The 23,362-nt window shown below is 40.2% G+C and overlaps 1 protein-coding gene across 4 annotated transcripts; it reads left to right on the top strand.

Annotated features, from left to right (window-relative positions):
- The first annotated feature begins 1,946 nt into the window (after nt 1-1,946).
- Nucleotides 1,947-22,890, top strand: rufy2 (RUN and FYVE domain containing 2). 4 transcript variants are annotated; one of them, XM_061765951.1, is made up of 20 exons: nt 1,947-2,006; nt 4,246-4,416; nt 7,353-7,526; nt 7,625-7,742; nt 8,759-8,860; nt 9,031-9,154; nt 10,108-10,172; nt 10,249-10,314; nt 10,399-10,468; nt 10,589-10,690; nt 11,870-11,986; nt 12,073-12,165; nt 12,250-12,324; nt 12,451-12,548; nt 18,639-18,758; nt 18,893-19,022; nt 19,973-20,067; nt 21,029-21,077; nt 21,156-21,236; nt 21,312-22,890. In XM_061765951.1, the coding sequence occupies exons 2-20, from the start codon at nt 4,341-4,343 to the stop codon at nt 21,453-21,455; spliced, it is 1,899 nt and encodes a 632-aa protein (XP_061621935.1). In that variant the 5' UTR covers nt 1,947-2,006; nt 4,246-4,340; the 3' UTR covers nt 21,456-22,890. The 4 variants fall into 4 exon arrangements, with proteins under 4 accessions (XP_061621935.1, XP_061621934.1, XP_061621936.1 ...); XM_061765950.1 differs by lacking the exon at nt 1,947-2,006 and adding an exon at nt 3,878-4,005; XM_061765949.1 differs by lacking the exons at nt 1,947-2,006; nt 4,246-4,416 and adding an exon at nt 4,894-5,535.
- The last annotated feature ends 472 nt before the right edge of the window (nt 22,891-23,362 follow it).

Below are 23,362 nucleotides of genomic sequence, written 5' to 3'. Positions count from 1 at the left end.
TAGCAGTCTAAGCTTGCAGCCAATAAAGAGCTTTACTGCTGCGAAAACTAAAAGCTAATCAATACTGCTGACGCATCTGCAACACCATATCCGGTTTAAAAATAAAAATCGGTTCTGTTGTGCAGCACTAACAGAAAATATCAAAACAAAATAAACAATCTGTATTGAAATCCACATAAGAGCCTGATTTGCCAAATAGTATAGAAGTTTTTATTATATAAACAGTCGTGCTCACCATTATTGGCACCCATGAAGTTTAAGTACTAAATGTGGAACATCTCCTGAATAAAATGAATCAAGTGTAACAGCATTTTTCTAGAGATAAGTTGTTTGATACAAAAGAGCAAACGATAAACAATATTTTATGGACAGATGAAACAAAAATAGAGCTTTTTAGCAATGCACACAAACAGTATGTTTACAGACGGCGCAATGAAGCCTTTAAGGAAAAGAACACCCTGCCAACAGTCAAGCATGGTGGAGGATCCATAATGCTGTGGTGCTGCTTTGTTACATCTGGTAATGGAGGCCTTGACTGTATCACAGACATCATGAAATCAGAAAATTATCAAGAGATTTTAGAGCGAAATGTCTTGCCTAGTTTAAGAAAACCTGGTTCGAGGCGACAATCATGGGTTGTCCAGCAAAGCACACATCCAAAAGCACACAGGAATGGTTAAAAGGGAAAAAAATGGACTGTTTTAAAATGGCCAGCAATGAGTCCTGATCTCAGTCCAATTGAAAATCTTTGGGGGAAGCTGAAATCTTCCATTGGGGAAAATAACCCTGCAAATGTTCAAGAGCTTGGACAAATTGTAAAGGAAGAGTGGGAGAAAATACCACCTGAGAAGTGCAAATAGCTTATCGATGGATACAAGAAACCTTTGGAGGCTGTCCTCGCTGCCAAAGTATGTGCAACCAAATATTAAGGAGTGCCAATATTGCTGCACATGCTGTTTTCTGCTTCCCCCCCCTTTGAAATGACAATATCTAAGTTTAAAAAAAAAACAAAAAACATTTTCTTTGTTAAATTACTTTGGACCTCCAATTACAAGATCCTGATGATATAAGTTTGGTACATTTCCATTGATTTCTGCAGATATTATACAGGTTATGCAAAAAAGGGGTGCCAATAATAAAGAGCACGACTGTAGACTACAGAGAGAGAGAGAGAGAGAGAGATTTGAACATGAGCAAACAAGGGTTTTATCGAAACAGTTTAAATTGTATTTCATGATGTATAATGGCCAGTTTTGAATGACACTGTCAGAGAGGTATTCATTTAACAATATGTTTATTGTGGTTGTAGTTTGCAGTGATGTTGAAGTATACTGCATACTGAGCATTATTTCTACATACTGGTAGCTAATTTGTATCATCTCTCCTAAGTAAAGCTGCGTTATTCCGTATCCTTTATTTTGCCAGTCTGCAAGTCATTCATACATACAGGGTGCTTCCTCTCTGTCCAATCATCAGTCAGGGATTGAACTCAACATTACTAAAGTACTGTTCATGAACATGCATTTTACACTCATTCACATCTTCGTGTATTTATAGCACATGTAAACCTATCCACCTCTCTGCCCCTTATCTCCCTGAGTGGATGGATTTTGCAGCCTCCCGCCCTCCATCATCCCACATCCTCTCGCATCCCTCCCTGATTGTCCCCACCCCCCTACTACCATTGGGTACTGTGTGGGGTGATGGTTGTGGTTTCTGTCCGTGATGTCTCTGCCACAGCGTGTACCGGCCTAAACCTCCAAAACAACTGCATTTCATAGACAGATAGATTAGATTAGATTAGATAGATAGATTAGATAGATAGATAGATAGATAGATAGATAGATAGATAGATAGATAGATAGATAGATAGATAGATAGATAGATAGATAGATAGATAGATAGATAGATAGATAGATAGATAGATAGATAGATAGATAGATAGATTTTTTTCCCACAGTCATTGCAAGTGTGGAACACAGACTGAACATTGCTGAGCTTCTGAGGTAAGAAAAAATTCATGTCTTGTTTATGGAATGATGGCATGATACATAATGTATTTTTGGTTGTGTTTACAATCAACAAATCTGCGTTGAGACAAATATATGCATTATTCAGTAACTTGCAATATTTATCCACGACAATAAGTTGCATTCGTGCACTGCTGCAGAGAGGGAGGCAGCCTATACTGCCATGAAACAGCACCCTGCCCCTATTGGAGAAAAGAGCTTTTACTGAGCAATGTGAGCATTATTGATTGGTTGGTTGAGCCATGTGTTGGTGAAGGCTGTGTCATGCTCTTACAGTATAGTGCTAGCACATTACTGTAGTGTACATGTGGTTTCAGCATGAATGGGCTTTATTGGGGCAGAGGACAGAGGTAGTGAAGTAAGTGACATTGTTTTTGTCACGTATGTATTGACAAAACAAATATATTGGAACCTTCAAAGTCGAGCACAATCCTTACTGGTTGACTTACAAGTGGTTCTATAATTTCAAATCACATTTTCCCACAGGAGCTCATGTAAAGTGAATGAACTCATTCCAGACCCAAATTGTCACCATCATAACACCTGTACCAGTCAATGTTTTAAGTAATATTTTTAAAATATTAGATGTCATGCAAGTATACTGAGAAATGAACCAGTCTGCAAATAGTTGGGTGAAATTAAATAACCAAGAAAATCTTTTTCTTTGCCTATTCTGGAATTATGTGTCCACAAGAACATATTGGTTTTGTATGCTCCTAATTGACTTAATAAACCCAACCCCACACGGGTTTCTCCGCCCATGTGTATGTCTGTCAGGCAAGGAACGTAAGAAGACATCTTGGTTTTTGAGGTTACTTTCGCTGTTGAAGTAATCGTATGTTTGACATGGCATGTTCCACTTGATAAAAATCAAGTGGAATAAAACGTTTTTTTATGTATTGTATGTAATTGATAACTGTTTAGTTGTATTGCTCATTCCGTTCCAATGTCACAGTAAGTGTCATTTCCTGTGGGAGAAACTGTTAAATGACAGGTACCCGAACGGTTTGTGTTTGACATTTAAGGTTCCATTGTAACTTAACTGCCCAAATACACAAGTAGACTTTCAGTCATTTTTACATACTACTTTTTCTTTGCTATACTGTCACCGGTCAAGACCAAAAGGCAAGAAAATGGACAATAAGCCTTACAATAGATGCACACAAAACTGCTGCACTCGCACACTCGACTCTTGTGTTACTTACATGACAAAAAAAGTACGGAGTAAAAAATAAATAAATAGTAAAAGTCAATCCAAACAAGCAGGATATTTCAGATGGTATGATGTCGAAGTGGCAACCAGGTCACAGGGTGTCAACATTGAGTCATCAGCCACTTTTTTTCTCTGCAGGGACTTAACACAATGAGAAAATATCTGGAAGTAAACCAGTCATATGATCCATGGTCAGCCATAAGCTATTAGGGAGAATGGGAGAGCGAGTTTAGTGCACAGTGGAAAATGCAAATGAAGAGGGAACGGGTCACTCTTGTTTACTGTTGCCTCTCCAGTCAAATATTTTGTGTTGTAATGGACAGTCCATGGCGGCACGGTGGCCGACTGGTTAGAGCGTCAGCCTCACAGTTCTGAGGTGCGGGGTTCAATCCCCGTCCCCGCCTGTGTGGAGTTTGCATGTTCTCCCCGTGCCTGCGTGGGTTTTCTCCGGGCACTCCGGTTTCCTCCCACATCCCAAAAACATGCATTAATTGGAGACTCTAAATTGCCCGTAGGCATGACTGTGAGTGCGAATGGTTGTTTGTTTCGATGTGCCCTGCGATTGGCTGGCAACCAGTTCAGGGTGTACCCCGCCTCCTGCCCGATGACAGCTGGGATAGGCTCCAGCACGCCCGCGACCCTAGTGAGGAGAAGCGGCTCAGAAAATGGATGGATGGATGGACAGTCCATAGGGTGTGTGAGCAGACATATGGAAGCAAGGTCTGCTCGTGGATGCTTATTTCCAAAAGTACAACTTCCAAGGTAAACTTTGATTTGATAAAGAATTCATTGCTGAGATTGCTGATAAGGGCAAAAGACCCACTGTGATGTACGTTATCTTTATTTGCAATAGGGATGAGCCAGTTATAATAAAGGTCTGCAAGACAATGTTGTGTTACATCGGAGTCATTTTGCACTAAAAGTTGCGACCTGAAGCGTTGTCGATTTTGTACAGATAAAAGTTACATGCTTCTGATCAAATCTGCACATTCTCTTCTCAAGCACACCACCGCGTGCCATTTAATATCTCTGGAATCGGCGTGACTCTCTTATCACATTGGCACCGAGGCGCCAGATCAAGGAGGCCCCCGCCGGCAATGTATTCGCCTCAGAGCCTCCATCGCTGGGGAATCACTCACAGCGAGAGTATGGAGCGCCTAGCCTACAGCCAAGGTAAGCACCCACTGCAAAGGAGCTCTCGCTATTGCCTGAAACAACACTGCACTGCGCTACTAATATTCATACAGTATATTCATTCCTTTAAGACCATGTTTGATCCGCAACATAGATTACATAACACACAACAGTAATACATAACATAGATTAGGTACTCTGTTTCCTTCCACATTCCAAAAACATGCATGTTATGCTAATTGAAGACTCCAGATTAACCATTGGTTGATAATGCTCATTTGTCCATATCGCTGGCGTCGGGCAGAAATCTTGCGTCTCCAAAACCATCACAACTTTATTCTGATAACCTGAAAAATACGTGATTTCCGTACAAATTATAGCGCTGTTTAGCATCCTCGTACATTCTCGCGAGAACTAGTTTTTTTTTGTTGGGGAATTGGGGGTAAATCATGCAGTTGTCGCCTACAGCCAAGAGGGGGCGGCAAAGTGACAGCCATGACGTAGTGTTTCCTATTGTGTGTCTCGTGATTGTGTTGTTGACACCGCCCCTCCAAGGCGGGCGGCACTGTCACAAACCGACTGCGGCTCACTTCAGCTCCCCGCAAAAACATCTCCACGGCGACACCATGTACAAAAAAGAAAGCGTCTCCGAGGAGCGGCACCTCTGCGTTTTGCTACCGCCGACGGTACAAAGGTTGAGCATGTAGACTCCCGAACGACGAGCCTCGCCTCGCCTCGCCTTTTTTATCATAATTCAGCCGATGCAATTGCTGCTATTTCTAAACCAGGGTTGTCCCAGCGGTCTTCGGTCGGGTGTGCTAAGCGTCAAGCCCACCGGCCGAGCAGCGGCACGCTTAGCTCCAGGGACGTAGCCAAACATGGCATCGGCCGCCGAGCACGACCTGGCCCTTTCCGAGGCCGACAGCAGCAAGGAGAAATCTCAGGTGTTCGGGATTTTGAGGTTACAGGAGGAGAAATCTAACGTCGGTGAGAAATCTATCCCCACCGTGAGGGGAGGAGGAGGAGGAGACGGCCGGTGGCAGGCTCCCATCTTCGCGTTAGCCAGGAAAGCCTCAGAAACCATTTCAGGGAGCATTCATGTCCTGCCTAAAGTGTCGGAGAACAGAGCATCCATGGCAGGAGACTGGAGCGTTCAAGGTAGATTATCTCCATCCTTTCATTTTCTGTAGCGCTTGTCCTCATGAGGGTCGAGGGTGAGCCTTAAGATCATTTTGGGTGAAAGGCGAGGTACTGGGTGACAAACAAGCATTCACGACCACATTCACATCTATGGACAATTTTAGAGTCCGCGATGAACCTAAGGTGCATGTTTTTGGATTGTGGGAGGAAGTCTGAGTATCCGGAGAAAACCCAGGCAAGAACACGCAATCTCCTAAAAGCAAAAAGGAAGGCCCTAGCCGAGATTCAAACCTAAAACACCAAGACCTGTGAGGCAGACGTGCTACCCACAGTGCCATGAATTGCTCTTTATGACAAATGTACAGTATTTGTGTTCATCTGTCTATGCCAGCGACGTATAGTGGCAGGGAGAACAATTATATACTCTTCCACTGGATGGCAGAAGGCACATAAGATACTTCAGTAAAAGAAATAAAATGTGAGAATTCATCTTTGTATCCACCTATTGCTGTTCATCCAACACAATAAGTCATGGCACGCACACACTGAGTCAAGTAAACCTGTGAGTAAATTGAGACTAGCTCATCATTGTATTTCAATATGTACTGTATACCTTTTGTGACATTTTTGTTTGGTAGTGTGCCGTAAGATTTTTCTAATGTGAAATGTGTCCCAATGTGGCTCAATTAAGTTTGGGAAACACTGCACTATGCCAACGTGCTGTCTGCTAGAATATTTAAAAATTCATAATCGGTTTAACACTGTATTTATGGTGTTACCATTCTTCGTAGCACCTGATAAATGCAGGTGATGGGTAAAATGTTTCTACACAACACAAAGGATCATAAGATGTTGATGGGACAAGCTGAAAGTTGCAAATTTGCAACAACAACATGATTATGATTAATAATAATGGTATTAATTGTAACAATAATTATATAATTATGTTACACATTTGTTGTAAAATAGCTTTTCGACAGGCAATTATGGGATTAATAGGAATGAGGAAGATTAGCGCCATTGTAACGTGAAACAAAAAACAATTGTACAGTTAAGTTCAATTCCACATTTTTCTATATCTTATTTAGTAATGGTGTATCTTTATTCTTGTAAAAAAAAAAAAAAATCTCACAAAATTTCATCCGTTTGACGTTATGTCATGTCTTTATTCTACTGGTATTGCAACTTTACAAAAGTTGCGTCTTATTTCTTGTACTATTTCGCCTTTATTGTTATTCTACGACATTATTGTTGTAATATTACCGTCTTGTGTCTTATCATTGTGGCCCTAATACGGCAGTGATAAAAACAGCAGAGATGATAATTTAGCTTTGTCTTTTGTTTGATACTCACAGACATCACACGGTGAGAAAACAGTCAAAGGTTACAGTTTCTTCTCTCTGGTTTACTTGCACACATAGTGTACATACAGTAAGTAAAGCACCTGCTACGATTACTGTTGCTCCCTTAGTGTCTCCACCTCCATGCCAACATTCAATTGTCTGGTAGACCTGCTGAGAATGCAGTCGAGGTGGTTCTTCATTTCAGAAATAAACATTCTCCTCTGGTTACACTTTAACTCAGCGATCCAAGTGGAAAACATTGAAAGTATCCCTCTGATAGGAGGTCACAGTTGCTTAAGACATGCTGAACTTTACATCCATTAGTTGCTTTAGGTTTAAAGTTAGTTATGCTGCGAAGCCACATTTTCTATGCTGAGTGATTAATTCATACAAAGTCATTAGGAGTGCATTCTATTTCAGATGTCATAACAACTTATTCAAAATCTTGGGATGGGGCAAAACCTTAATGATGTGTGTGTTTGTGTCTGGCAGCTCTGCGGGATCCCATGGCCATGGAGCGAGCCAACCTGCTCAACATGGCCAAGCTGAGTATTAAAGGCTTGATCGAGTCGGCACTGAGCTTTGGAAGAACGCTGGACTCGGACTACCCGCCTTTGCAGCAGTTCTTCGTTGTCATGGAACACTGCCTCAAACATGGTCTACGAGGTAAGACTACTGCGGCTTCATGTATACAGGTATGTTGTACCTCCCTTCTCAATAGATGGTGTGTGTCTAAAATCTTTTCTTGGCTTATATTTTTCCAGTGAAAAAGTCCTTTCTGGGATTTAATAAGTCTCTTTGGGGTCCTCTGGAGCTGGTGGAAAAACTGTGTCCGGAAGCAGGAGAGATCTCAGCCTCTGTACGAGATCTGCCGGGACTCAAGTAAGGAATAAACATGGTCCAAAGTCGATTGCCCATGAAGCATACCATTTGGAATTCAAACAGACATTTCTGTCCAAAAAAAGTTTCTCACTTAAGATGCATTTTTCACGAGACTTCAGCTCAGTGCGTAAGGCTTAACTCCACAAGTGTACTTTGCTTTGTTTTGTCTCATATATTTGCCTCTACTTATGGCAAAGAGTGAAATTGTGATAACAACCGTCAAACTGCAAATCAATATAGTAATGAAAGCGGTATGTTCACCAAGCTTTTTGAAACTGAGAGCTACGTCTTTGGTTCGGATTAATGTGAAGGGCTACCAGATGCATACACACTTCTGAAATGACAAATTTGCTCAAATTACCTGTAATTATGTTATCTTTAATAATAAATGATATTCATCTATGTGAAGACTGATCATGTCAATGATTTCTCACAATAATTATCAACAATGATTTAACAAGGTAGGAAACACACAAATATCAATATGCAACATTTTATTTCTAAAAATCTCTGAAAGTGTTTACATTTTCAAATGATCATTTGTGCAACATTCCTAGGAAATCACAATGTCCCATCACTGGCAACCTAATGCCCACAGGTCATTTAATAATGCTAATCATTTTTTTCCTAATTCACAGGTTCCACTCCACATTCATGGAAGCAGACACAACATACATTAAAAAGTTTATTTTAAAGTTTATTTCCCCTTTGACCTCTTTACTGCCTCTCTCTATTTTGTATTGTATTTAGCACTGAATATACATTTATATAGTAGAGTATATATTTCAATTTAGTTAAAAAGCCACCAAAGAGCTTTGGTTGAAGACCAGGAATGAAACTATTTTGGCTACCAGGTCTTCAGGTGTGTGTAGGTGTGCCAAATAGGGACCGTGTCTGTTTCCTTTGGTTGTGTTGAGTCAGACATGAAGTCCAGTGTCGTTTCCAAATGCTTGATTTAAATCAAAGTGAAAGGAATGAATGACTAAATGATGAAGTAACCTTTTCTCTGCATTTAGAACTCCTTTAGGTCGCGCCAGGGCGTGGTTGCGACTGGCCCTTATGCAGAAGCGGCTGGCCGACTATCTGCGACTCCTCATTACCAGAAAAGATTTACTATGGTAATTGCAAACACACTCACACGCACAAAAATGCAAACAACATACCTTTAATAATAAGAGTTTTGTAAATATGACTATTAGAATTGTTCATCTTCAGCATACAGGATGTGAATGTCGCGAAGTAGAGCTTCCCGGGCTGTTTCTGAGAGAGAGTTGTCATTCATCTGCAGTGATTTCTATGAGAATTCAGCTCTGATGCTGGAGGAGGAAGGCGCCGTGATTGTGGGCCTGCTGGTCGGTCTGAACGTCATTGATGCCAACCTGTGTGTAAAAGGTGAAGACCTGGACACTCAGGTAATCGCTCCCCTGAGAAGGTTCTCCTCTCAGACCTACATTCACTGCTCTCCACTTAGCGCATCTTTAGAGCCCACATACAGTGAGCATGTTGAGCCAACGGGAAATCAGAATCCGAATCAGAATCATCTTTATTTGCCAAGTATGTCCAAAACACACAAGGAATTTGTCTCCGGTAATTGGAGCCGCTCTAGTACAACAGACAGTCAATTTACAGAACACGAAAGCGGCCCTACTTACTCAACCTTGCCTATCGACGTGAAACTACATTCACCCGACTTTTAGGAAGCAGGTATTCTCAGTTTCTCGTCAGGCAGGTGGAGAGCAGTGTTGGTCATTCTACTCTGTAGGTGGAGACTTTATCATAAACTAACATCTTCTAGCTAATATTTGTTTACTTGCTGTGCTTGTATCTGAAATCATCTTTCCCCTTGAAATGAATGGAAATGCCCCCCTGAAAACACCAACGAATGTTTTTGTTTTTTAACAAGAAAAATAGCACCCTACTGTATTGTACTTTATAAAAAATATCCTGTAATAATAATGTTAAATAAAATGTAAATAAGCAGTTTCTGCATCATGATTTCAAGCTTTAATACATTTAGGGGCCCGTGTACTTTGCAGGGGGCAGTGAATGTGCGCGTGTATATATTGTGTGCAATCCTTGTAAGACAAAGTTGTGTAATTCTCTGACTTTGTATTTTATGTTTAATGTTACAATAAACTCAACTGTGGTTCGCTGGCACCATCTAGTGTTCGTAACTTTTATTTTTAACTCGCAACTAGGGACAAAAAATAAATAAATCAACCGAGGTGATTCCCTCACTAATTTGTGTGAATTTGTGAACGAACCTACTATTTACTACTCTCATTCACTCATTGCATCTCAGTTTGTTTTACCTCCCTTAGTTAATTAGAAACGTAGATCCTCATCGATTCTTATCTATTTTTAGGTCGGGGTGATTGACTTCTCCATGTACTTAAAGAACGACATTGATGATTACAGGAGCGAAGAGAGGTACGCTTTCCTAGTGTTTATGCCCATGTTTCATGGAGTCCCCTTTCAACGTGAATGCTTGTTTCCATGACCATAGGAACAGCCAGATAGCATCAATCTTGGATCAGAAAAACTATGTGGAGGAACTTAATCGGCAGCTAAAGTAAGACTTTACTTCTTACCTTAAATTGTGGATTTTCATCCATATACAAGGAAATCATCCTCCGTTTTAAATTGTTGTGTCCAGTTCTACAGTTCATGGACTTCAGGGCAGAGTGGACTCTTTGGAAAAGTCCAACTCTAAACTCATAGAGGAGGTGAATCTTACTTTTGGCATGTGTGGTGGTAATTGTGAAAGTGAAAGGCACTACTCAACTTCAGTGTCTGTCCACTTTGTGTGTGTGTGTGTGTGTGTGTTTGTGTGTGCACGCTCGCAGTTAGCTATAGCCAAAAACAACATCATTAAACTGCAGGAAGAGAACCAGCAACTCAGGAGTGAAAACAGCCTGATTCTTCTGAAGGCACAGCAACATTTAGAGGTACTTACACACAATGGCTTCACAAAACTGCACTCATAAAGCCAGTTTTGACGACACTGTCAGAGTGATATTAGTTTAATTTAACGATATGTTTATATTTATTGGGTTCACAGTCATCCGCTACAAATTCTTTTCTTTTTTTTATTTTTTTACACAAGTCACATTTTTATTTGTATCACGATTACATTTAGCATGTTTGTAACTTATACTTCAGATCTCAAAAATAGTAATTTTTTTGATGAAGTGGAGATTTTTCTCATGGATTTAACCCATTCACAAAGACATACATTTTAATTTGTGAAAAGCCTGTTTTTATGCAACTCTTGTATTACATCTCATTAGGCTGTTCAGGTGTACCTAATGTTGTGGACAGTAAGTCTATGTACAGGTCTAAATAAATCTAATGCTTCAGTAAATCAGAATACAGTGGAGCCACGGTTTACAAATTGAATCCATCCTGCAATGCCGTTCACGAACAGAAACGTTGGCGAACCGAAGTAATGTTTCAAATGAAATGATTGGAAATGCAATTAATCCGTTTCAGCTCCAGAACCAAGTTATCCATCCATCCATCCATTTTCTGAGCCGCTTCTCCTCACTAGGGTCGCGGGCGTGCTGGAGCCTATCCCAGCTATCATCGGGCAGGAGGCGGGGTTAGGGTTACCCTGAACTGGTTGCCAGCCAATCGTTATGTTTACTGTATTTTACCGAGGCGTTTGTAAAGCGAGCCATTGGTTAACTAAGGTTCCACTGTATTGTAGAAAAGTTCATTTATTTCAATAGGCCAAATCAAAAAATATCATTTTATAATAAATGGATTCATTAAACATAACAATTTTTAATGTTAGTATTTTCTATATTTAAAATGATTTTGATTGTTTATTTTGTAATATTCAAATTTTTAGAGATGCTGCATTATGGGGTTTCATTTTCTGTAAGCTATAATCAACAACATTATGAGAAATAATCTCTATATAACAGTTGCACTTTCTGAATTGAATTTCAAGTTTTCTATGGTATTCAAATGTATTGAAATTCAACTGTTTGATTCTTAGTTCAGAGAAGTAGTTTGAGATGCATTAGAGCCAAAAGGTTGTGCAATAGCAGTGGAATTCAATGCCATTATTGACCAGAAAAGCACAGCACAAACTTGGGGTTCTTGTTCATTGTTTTATGCAGGTGTCTCAAGGTGACGTGTCTGTGGAGAGAGACACGTACAAACAGTCTCGTCAAGGTTTGGATGAGATGTACAACGAGGCGCAAAGACAGCTGAAGGAGGAGTGTCAGCTCAGACAGGTTAGACTGCACCTCCACTTCACACATGCACTTGTGTCTTGTGTGACAACATCAGCGCTCATGTACATTGTGTGCTTTATGGTTAGGATGTGGAGAATGAGCTTGTGGTCCAGGTGTCAATGAAGCAAGAAATGGAGCTGGCCATGAAACTTCTTGAGAAAGATATACATGAAAAACAGGTGCAGAATGCATCTTACAAAAAGTGGATGTATACACCAAATAAATGTTGACTCATTTGTGCAACTGTTATTGTCTGCAAACAGGACACGCTAATCGGTCTCAGACATCAACTGGATGAAGTCAAAGCCATCAATGTAGAGATGTACCAGAAAATGCAGGTACATACGAACACACACTCTGCTAGTCAATTATGATAGATAGATAGCTAGATACATACCAGACAGAAATCTTCTGTTAGAATAAACTAGCAAACAGCTTCTGAGCCAAACGTTCTTGTCTCGTAGTCATCTGATGATGAGATGAAGAAGAAGAACAACATGATCAGTCGTCTTGAGGAGAAGACCAATCAGATCACTGCCACGATGAAGCAGTTGGAGCAGAGGTGAGGAACACAGAATGTCACACAAACTAATCAGCACAGGAAAATCATTTTTCCTCTCTCATGTCCTCCATCCATCCAATGCCTGGTAGCTGTATTTTCTTTGTTTTATATTTTACGATCAGGCGGTCCTGATTAGGGGTTGTACAGACTTGTCGACTTTACTACTCCTCAATGATGTTTAGAATGTAACGTCAACTAGTCGCTAATCACGCTTTCGCTATGCTTGAGGAGGAGGCAGCCGCTTACTGCAACAGATGAGTGTGTTTTTCACCTTGAATCCTTTCAATTTTTTTCAATTTCTGAATGTGTCACTAGAAGTGAGGGGAAACCAGTAAAAGGGCAAAAAGCTAGGCTTGAACAACTATGTTTCAGTCCACACTATCAAGGCAAGGCAAGTTTATTTGTATAGCACAATTCATACATAAATCAAAGTGCTTTACAATGGCAAACAATGCATTCAGTACAGAATTTGAAGATGATTTAAAGGTAGACAATTAAAATCAGATGTTAAAAGTTGTAAAAATAAAACAGTTTAAGCAATACAAGTGCATTAAACGTCGAGAAGAAAGCTTGAGCATCTAAGAGAAACGTAGTAATCAATCAGTGGAAGGAGAGCGGGGAATTATCCCACCGCACACGGAGAGGTCGGTGAGACGCCACAAATGCCAACCATGTTGATGCGCTTGTGTTCTAACCTGTATGTTCTACGCTAATTTGGTGTATGGGTCGGCCATTGCAAAGCATTCCATCCATTCCATGTTTTTTTTAATTACTGTTCTGGAAAGGTATCAACAAAACTGTCAGTAACTAGTTGACAACTTATATCACATTAGTATCGACTCAAAGAAATCTCCACTCATGCAACCCCTAGTCCTGACTAGAACTTTGCTGAGGAGATATGGATGCAAATGATTTGGGTCTTCATTCCAGTTACAAGTGTCAGAGTTTCTCCCAAGGAAATTGGTAACAAGCCTCAAACAGAACATACAGTATTTCATACGCATTGTCATGGCAACATGATGCACAATACAATCTTGACATTAAAGTCGATCCTGCATTTCAAGTTTTGTCATCTCTTTGCTCACCAGATAACGTTATCATTAGTTAATGATTAAATATATGGACTTTATGTGCGAAAACACTCAGTGAGTTTCGAAGAATTCTGTCATTCTATTCCTGTCGTAGGTCCTGTTGGTTCTTAACGTTCCCTGCTGCCTTTATGTGGCAAAGAGATGATATGCTCAATTTTTATTTTATTTTATTTTTTCACCTGTGGTTGAATTCTTGCGAATGAGGAAAAATAATCTATTTTTGCAAAATGAAATGATTTTGTTTGAAAAACATTTTGTGTGCACATTAACAAATCTAATTTGAAATCACTACCCACTTTTGTGAGGGTATTTTGTCGTATAATATGCCATGGAAAATATTTATTGATTCGCTATTCATTTATGTTTATATATTCATTTAGATAAAAATGATTGAAAAAAATAAATGTACAATACGCTGGAGTACATTGCGCACCCCCAACAATTAATAACCACACACAAGATCGATTAACATACACATTATTACAGCTATTTATGGGATTAGGGGACTAACTGATTTAAAACAGCATTTCAACAACTACACAACGAGACTCAACACTCTGGGACATCCTCTGACAGCAAACCGCCATGACGACGTCAACAGTGACATCATCATTAAAACATGGCGGCTCGCTATCAGAAGATTTCCCAGTGTGCCTTGCGTCGTTGTATAGTTGTTAAAATGCGGTTGTATGGCGGTTGGTCCCCAAACACCATGAATAGTTGTAATAATATGAATGTTAATCGATCTTGTGTGTGGTTAGTACATTTTGGGGGTGTGCATTATACAACCCCAATTCCAATGAAGTTGGGACGTTGTGTTAAACATAAATAAAAACAGAATACAATCATTTGCAAATCATGCTCAATCTATATTTAATTGAATAAACTACAAAGACAAGATATTCAATGTTCAAACTGATCAACTTGATTGTTTTTAGCAAATAATCATTAACTTAGAATTTTATGGCTGCAACACGTTCCAAAAAAGCTGGGACAGGCTCATGCTTATTACCACTGTGTTACAGCACCTTTTCTTGAAACAACATTCAATAAACGTTTGGGAACTGAGGACACTAATTGTTGAAGCTTTGGAGGTGGAATTCTTTCCCATTCTTTCCCAAAACAATTTGAAATGTGGACTCGTCGGACCACAGAACACTTTTCCACTTTGCATCCGTCCATCTTAGATGAGCTCGGGCCCAGGGAAGCCGGCGCCGTATCTGGACGTTGTTGAGAAATGTTCTTTTGCTTTGCATAGTAGAGTTTCAAGTTGCACTTACGGAACTGTATTTACTGACATTGGTTTTCTGAAGTGTTCCTGTGCCCGTGTGGCGATATCCTTTACACATTGATGTCAGTTTTTCGGCATTCAATGTTGGTTTTCGGCCTTGCCGCTTACATGCAGTGATTTCTCCAGATTCTCTGAACGTTTTGATGATATTTTGGACCGTAGATGATGAAATCCCTAAATTCCTTGCAATTGTACGTTGAGGAACATTGTCCTTTAACTGTTCGACTATTTTCTCATCTTTGCTTGTGAATGACCTAGCAATTCAGGGAAGCTCCTTTTATAGCCAATCATGGCACCCACCTGTTCCCAATTAGCCTGTTCACCTGTGGGATGTTCCAAACAGGTCTTTGATTAGCATTCCTCAACTTTCTCAGTCTTTTTTGCCATCTGTCCCATCTTTTTTGGAACATGTTGCAGCCATAAAATTTGAAGTTAATGATTATTTGCTAAAAACAATAAATCAGTTTTAACATTATATATCTTGTCTTTGTAGTGTATTCAATTAAATATAGGTTGAACATGATTTGCAAATCATTGTATTCTGTTTGTATTTATGTTTAACACAATGTCCCAACTTCATTGGAATTGGGGTTGTACGTGTTTATCTGCCCTCTGCAGCTTTTGTTGTGTCTTAACCTTTTTTTTAAATTATTAGTATCATCCATCCATCCATCTGTCTTGCACCAGGAGTGAACGTGTTATCCGGGCAGATGACCTCTCTAACAGCTACTATGTTGCGCAAACTGGCTGACGTGGGAGGTGGACAATACAGCCGTAAAGCTGCAGTATCAGAACTAAACACTAGGGTGCATCATAGCCTCAATATTTACACACAATACAAGAGTAGATGAATTATAACGCTTTAAATGTGTACCTAATGATGATGTAAACTTATAAATCACAAGATTTAAAACACATTTTTCTAAACTTTTCTAAAACACATATCTACTCATATACCTAATTTTACTGTGACGGAGTTGTCTACCTGTTACTATATTTATGTACAATATGCACTATTGACTTGAAGATTGACATTGGAAGAATTATTGATTTTTTTTTTTTGGTGGGGGGAATTGTCCATGATACGCGAGAAATTACGGTAACGTCTTAATGATATCATGGGAGAAATCCACTCATGTATTTAAGCTAATTCTTCCACGCATAACGAGTTTAGTTATTGTTGCACCCGCCCGGTCTCAGTTTCTTCATGACGAATCCTCCTCACTGCATCAGTGAGCGCCTGCCATACCTCCTCCCCACCCCCAGTCACCCACCCCTCAGTTTAAATGTGCTCCGTCCTCTTTGTGAAGGTTTTCCTCTGCGCTGACACAGTTATGTACTTCTTGCTAAGCTCAAAATCAAGTTTTGATTTGCATCCAAATGAATCGGCAAGTATATATTGGGGAGCCATCAAGCTGTCCTGTGATTGTATTAATTTTCCTGCTTCTCTTCACGACTTATACGGTGAAAAATAACCACAATGTACAACCTTGACGTGAAAAATGTCACTTTTTGTCTTGCTAACGACTTCAGTCACTTCCTGCCTTGAGTGTAATGGGGGCCAATTAGAATAATGATGTATTGACATCCTTTCTTCCTTCCTTTTCTTTCTGATGTTTTTTTTCCCCCCTTTTCCTTCCTCCCGCCTGTTTATCTCTTCTTTTTTTTTGCCATGAAATCATCCATTGATCCATTTTACCCACATTGCTTTGTGATTGGTTCCTCCTCCTGTGCGCAGCGATAAAGATCTGTTAAGTCAGACCAGAACTCTGGCCATGTCGTTTGTCAAGTGTGCCAGCACAGACACCGAGCACCAGTACAAGCTAGTCAAGGACATCTCCTTCTGAGCACCGACACATACTCACACTGGGACTGACTGGATGATTTAACGCAGCTTTACTTTAATATCCTTGTTTTCTCCTTTTTCCACTTGTTTTTGTGGAGTGTACAGTTTGGGGAAATATTATTATCACTGGCCGTGTGGGCGGATTTTCATTAGTGATGATCAGCCTTGTGATATCTCATTGTCACGCCACCTTATCTCATTTTAACATCTGTTGAAGATAATAGAGAGAAACTGTCGGCGGAAAATTTGTAAACTTAACGTTATCTTTCTAACACAGGCATGCCACTTTACATGCAGGCGTGCTGATTTTAAGATGATTGACATTGATGATAAAGTTCAGACTCTGATGTATACAGAACAGCCCCAACTCAGAGCAATAACTTACACAACACACAGGTGGTGTTTTCTTTTTAAAAATGATGAGGCACCAACCACTTATGTAGGCTACATAAATTAACATATAATAACTTTTTTTAATTGTACAATCCGTGGTGTTGTTATTCCTAGTAGTATGTACATCTAACCCATCAATAAAAATGCTCTACTGTCGTCACATGAGGAAGAAACCACTTTAATATAGAGGACGTGTGTGTTGCATTAATACTGTCACAAACCGAAATGGAGAATGTTACATTTAATCAAACTCAGAACAGGGCTTTATGCAAAAAGCAGATAGCTCAGCACCACTAAAGGTCACAACGTTGTGAGGATGGCAATCTCTCGCCGCCTCACTATTCGTTTTGACTCCGTCGGATTACCGATTATCGATTTATCTTGAATCGATGCCTATTTTTTTTCTATACTATCTTTTTTCTTACTGTTTGACTACTTAATACGTTTGAAATAAGTGGAACGATCCATATTTCCATGATTAAACTAAATTACAGCCACATTTACTTCCATTATCTCTTATTAAAACAAAATGGGAGCGGCGTATGAAATACTGTATGTGCCAGTAGCACTAGCAGAATCCTTTTAGCACTGTAACTTAATCGACCTGAATCACGAACATAAATCTCGGGTGGAAAAGGGTCATGTGATTCGTCATGTTTGTTGTTCCCAAAATATTTTGAGTTTTGTTTGACCTAACTTGCTCACTTGCTCGCACTGCAGCACTCTTTTTGACAGGCCCCGCATTGGCTGTTCAGGTGGGCGCTTCACTTCCAAGTTCCCCTTACGTAATTGATTTATTTCATGATTTAATTGTATAAATCGATTCAAAATCCTTTACATCTGCATTGCGATGCGTTGAAATGAAATCTATTTTTTTCCTCCCACTCCTACAACAACAAAAAGTGACATAATCCAGTCATCCTCATTATGCGCCAATAAAAAAAAGTATAGTTAAAAAAAGAAAAGATTCCGCTGCAGCGCCATCTGCTGGATCAGGTGGGTCACTTCCCCTCTGAAAATGAAAATTGGCCACAAGTTAACTATTAAAAGGTTTAACTAAGAAACCTGAATGTTACATAGTTGTAAGGGCTTGATGTATTATTTATTGACTGTAGTGATAGATTGGGATGTACTAAATCCATGTTCATAGAAGCTTACCTGTCGAGGAATTTGTAAAAGCCCGTAATATCACTGTTGTTTACCACCTTGATCAATAAAGTTTGATGTTTTCAAAGTGCTTTGGAGTGTCTGTGCAGGAAGCTCACTTGATGATCACAGGTCCGCTACACCATCACCACCTTTCTGCCTTGGTTGCACTTTTTTAAGTTTTTGCCTTTCGTCCTCAATTGAACGCCTTTGCACGTCGTCCTGTTTTTTTCTCTCCTTCGCCATCGTCCTCTCCTTCCACCTCCTACGCCACTTTTTTTCTCTTCACGGTCCTGAGTTTGTCGCTGGTTGTAATGGCGCAGATTACAGGAGGCCGAGAGCCACCGCACCACGGCCGAGGAGGGCACCAGACGCTTCAAGGTGGACTTTGCCAACAAGGCCGACAGCCTGCAGCGGCAGATCGACCACAGAGAGAAACAGCTGTAAGCCCAGCAGACACCCTCTTGTTGTCAATGCAGCCCGAAAATATGTACTCAATCTTCTTGTTGATGAGAACGCTCACATTGCATTGAGCAGTCGTCGTTGTTGTTTGTGCTGATTCTTGTATGGCCCGCAGACTGCAGCTGGAGACGGACCTGAAGATCGAGCGGGAGTGGAGGCAAACGCTGCAGGACGATCTCCACCGGGAGAGAGAAACAGTGGCTCAGCTTAGGACACAGGCGCTACAGATCAACGGCCTCAAGATGGTAATGAAAGACAGAAAGAACAAGAGACGCACACCCTATTTCATAATGTCTGTAGAAACTTCCGCCTCACAGTTCTGAGGTTCCTATCCCGACTCCGGCAATCCTGTGTGGAGTTTGCATGTTCTCAAACTTGGACAGTGATTTAAAAATTACATCGGCAAACTTTTGCAGCTGGAAAAGGTGAGGACTTTTCTTACACAGCAGCACTTTGAAACAGTAAAACATGGCTTCATCCCATCTCGGCTAGATTACTGTAATTCACTTTACTTTGGAGTCAGCCAGTCCTCCCTCAAACGTCTCCAGTTGGCTCAAAATGCTGCCGCTCGCCTCTTAACTGGAACATGTAACATGGAGCAAATACTGCAACTCCTATTGTGGCTTCCATCCCCTGGATGCCTGTCTACTCCAGACATTCGGCTGTTTGTATTTAAATGTCAAAATGGTCTCTCCACTCCTTTCCTAGTCCCTCAGGTCAGCTGACCCGCTGCTCCTGGAGGTCCCGAAGTCCAAGCGGAAGCCCAGCGTGGTTCGGGGTTTTTCTGTTGGTGGTCTCAAACTATGGAATGACCTCCCAGTGCAGATTAGACAAGTCCCTTTCCTTTCTATTTTTGAAAGCTGCCATTTTTATTCTCTTTTAAGTGCACAGCATGAAACTCCCCTTAGACTCTGCCCTTGTTTTGAACTTTGTTGATGTTTCAGTTTTCAAATTATGTTCTTTGTTGGAGCTGTGGTTGTTTTTGAAGTGTATAATTCAAAAGGAGTTGAGTTATTGCCGTGCTCGCGGTTTACTTTGCCTAAAGTCAGCTGGGATAGGCTCCAGCTCACCTGCAATCCTAATGAGGACAAGCGCCATAGAATATGGATGGCTTGATACTATCATATTGCTTTACCTAATGTAGCAAGTGTAATTGAATACACCATAAACCATGAATGTGTTTTTTCCGCCCCAGGAGTTCCACCGACTCCAGGACGAGAACTTCCAGCTGAAGAGCATCTGTGAAGACCAAGAACAAGCTCTTGAGGAACTTGGCTCCAAACTTAGCGAGTATGTATGCTATCTAACACAGGCTCTACTTACGTGTAGGTTGGCATCCATGTCATGGCTGACGGTTCAATTGGAATTGAATTTTCAATCAAAAATCAAATAAACACCTCTCTTTACACCGTCGGAGGAAAATGCATGGTAACTAATTACCTTAAACAGAGATTTAAAATGTTCCCTGCTCAAATGATCAAAACAGAGGCACCTACCAAGGCATGTAAACAGTCGCTCAGATAAGAGTGGAGAAATACCGGAACAAACAAGTATCCTGCACAATATTAAAGATCTTGCATTATGTCTGAATTTCGTTCTGAGAATCTGCACAATTTATTTAGCCTGCATCTGTTCTTGTTGTTTCTTTGCGTTTCTCATTAATAGTCTCTTTTTTTTAACTCCAGGTTCACTTGACATGAAATGTAATATAGTCTTGTCTTTAATATTATTACAAATATCTGTTTACAGTGAACCCCCACTATTCGAAGGTGTTAGGGACTTAGCCCTGCTGCAAATATTGAAAGTCTGCAAGTAATCTCCCCCCTAAAAGGAGTTCATTGTGTATAGATGCCAAAAGATGGCGATAAAGCACTTAAAATGAGAACCATAAAGCATTAACTCCATGCATCCAGAATGTCCACAATCATTGAACCCATGTTACATAAATGACTGTACTCACGAATTAACCTATTTAGCACAAACAAACAATAGCATCAGCTTGCTTGCATCACACTTGGGCAAACAAATAGGTGCAGTAGCACAATAAATGTTGGGGAATAGAGGTGAATTGTAACAGCAGGCTTTGAGAAGCTGCAGAGGAGCAGAAACGTAGTTTTCACTTTTAACTGCGCGAGGTGCATTCAAGGACTGCCAACAAAACAGGCGGCGCATTCTCATAATCAGATGCGTGACACCGGCATCTGGCGGCAAGTGGTGACAATTGCTTCGTCCTCATCATTTTGTCATACAGATCCAAAATGAAGATTGAGGACATCAAAGAAGCCAACAAAGCACTTCAGGTAAAATATACATGCTGTGTATATTGTCCAACTGCATTGAAGTCGAGTGAGTTATAAGAGTTAGTGTGGCTGCTGCAGGGCGGGCAGGTGTGGTTGAAAGACAAGGACGCGAGCCACTGCAAGCTGTGCGAGAAGGAGTTCTCCATCTCTCGACGCAAAGTGAGTCTCGAGCAATCACTGACGGCAATTTACTCGCTTTGCTTGCCTGCATTGTTATCGTCGTCGTGTGTCCAGCACCACTGTAGGAACTGCGGCGAGATCTTCTGCAACAGCTGCTCGGACAACGAACTTCCCCTGCCTGCATCTCCCAAACCGGTGCGGGTGTGCGACACCTGCCACGCTCTCCTCCTCCAGAGATGCTCATCCAATCCTTCCTGAAATGTTACATCTGCCCCCAACTCACAGGACAAGCTCCCATCATCCCTCTGCAAGGTCCATCTCTTTAATGCTGCTCCATACTGATTATGCATGCACATTTGACATTATCTCACAGAGATATAACGGATTCATTTTTTTTTTATTCATTAAGCACATTGTTATTTTTTCATTAATATCGTGACAGTAAGCTAAAAATGACAATTAGCCTATTTATAAATTGTATATATTAAATTGTAATTCACCAACCTTCCTGTTAGGTGGGGCAACTACACACCTATGTATGTATCCACTTGTGTACTACAAATTCATGTGATGGGGTAGGTTGTGGTCATCTATGTTCATGGATGTTTACGTTTCCTCGACCTTTCTACTGGATGTCGCTGCTGTTGTGCTGAAATATTAGACACTCAATCAGTGCGCTTTAGCAGGCATTCAGAACACATCGAAGGCACTAAAAGATGATGGACTTCCCCATCGAGGCTGTAAAAGGCACATGACTTACCAAGAGAAAGCACTGAAGACTAAATGACTGCACAATAATGTTTGTATCAAAATCAGATTAGATAAGTGCCACTTTGTGTTTGATAAAATACAATCATGCTTGAACTCAATTGAAGATGTGCACTGAAGAAAAAAAACAAGTACATAAAGTTTACTGTCATTCCCCTAAAGGCTGCTGCTCATGTTCAGTGTTAGTCCCACTTGAGCTTCTGTAAATACTCTTACGGTGCTAATATGAACCAAGTATTTATTAACACTTTGCGGTTCATTATTAGAATTGTTGAAAACAGCCCATTATCATTTTTTGTGGTTCAACAAGTGTTCGATTTACGGCATGTCGCTGTAGGTTCGAGACACAAATGCAGCAGATGCTACTTCAAGGACCACCAGGTGGTGTTTTTCTTTTGGAAATGTGTTCTGTTCACTTCACTGACTGCTTGAGGTTGCTGAGACAGAGCTATGCTAATTACAATATAGCCTTGAATTTTGTTTAATTTATTTTTACATTTTTGCTACATAAGTTTTATTTTTGTTTTGTTGAATGTCTGAGGCCAATACAACTACATTGACTGGTCCCAGGACAAATAGAGCTGAATGGTCTATTTATAATACCTTGTAGACTCTACAAGCTCATCTGCACACCCTGGTTTTGTACTTAATGATGCCGACAATTTGGAAGTTGTCATTTTTTTCTAATTTATTCCAGTGTTAAAGAATAACACTTCATAGGTAGTAAAATCTTTTTCTAATTAGCACCTGGGCCTCATTTTGTATAGTGTTGCTCCTAGACAATCCTCGGTACTCGAGGATATGTACAGTTTTTGTTATTGTTTATATTGTTAATCAAAGTGAACTTTATAATCACATTGTTCATGATTGCCAACAGTATGCTGCGTTGACGAGCAGTTTTGATTAAATCAAATTATAAATCTGATCCTGCCATGGATTCTTGTCATTACATCTTTTTGCCACAATGCAACCAACAAGCATGCATAACATCAAATAGGTAAAGATCATTTAATAAAAAAATTATTAGGCAAAATGTACAACTGCTGCAAATAGTAGACTACAGCTGAAATCTGAGATACTCAACTTTGATTTTTGTCATAAACTGGGAAAAGATACAAACACACAGGCTCACATTTGTTAAACGTCAAAGCAAAACTGATCTGGGACACTCAGCCTCTTAATGCATGTAGAGGGAGGCAAAAAAACAAACAAACAAACAGACACTTGTTTTAAAAGTTGTACAAATTTAACTTTTAAAGGATGTTAATCAAATCTACCTGTTTTGCCAAATGTTTCCTACAGGTGAGGGGACAGTGGCTCGTCTTGACAATGCAGCACAAATGAAAACTTTTTTTGTGTGTGCAATTTGCCCCCACCGAGGATGACAAAGATAAGAA

The sequence above is a fragment of the Phyllopteryx taeniolatus genome, chromosome 2 (genome assembly GCF_024500385.1).
Source record: "Phyllopteryx taeniolatus isolate TA_2022b chromosome 2, UOR_Ptae_1.2, whole genome shotgun sequence".
NCBI lineage: Eukaryota > Metazoa > Chordata > Actinopteri > Syngnathiformes > Syngnathidae > Phyllopteryx > Phyllopteryx taeniolatus.
The sequence above is the reverse complement of the archived record's forward strand: the minus strand, read 5'-3'. Positions and strand labels throughout refer to the sequence as shown.

Coding starts and splice junctions, on each gene's coding strand:
- rufy2 (XM_061765949.1), top strand. CDS start 5,256: ATGGCATCGGCCGCCGAGCACGACCTGGCCCTTTCCGAGGCCGACAGC. Junction 5,536..7,352: donor AGGAGACTGGAGCGTTCAAG/GTAGATTATCTC, acceptor TGTGTCTGGCAG/CTCTGCGGGATCCCATGGCC. Junction 19,023..19,972: donor AGATCAACGGCCTCAAGATG/GTAATGAAAGAC, acceptor TTTCCGCCCCAG/GAGTTCCACCGACTCCAGGA.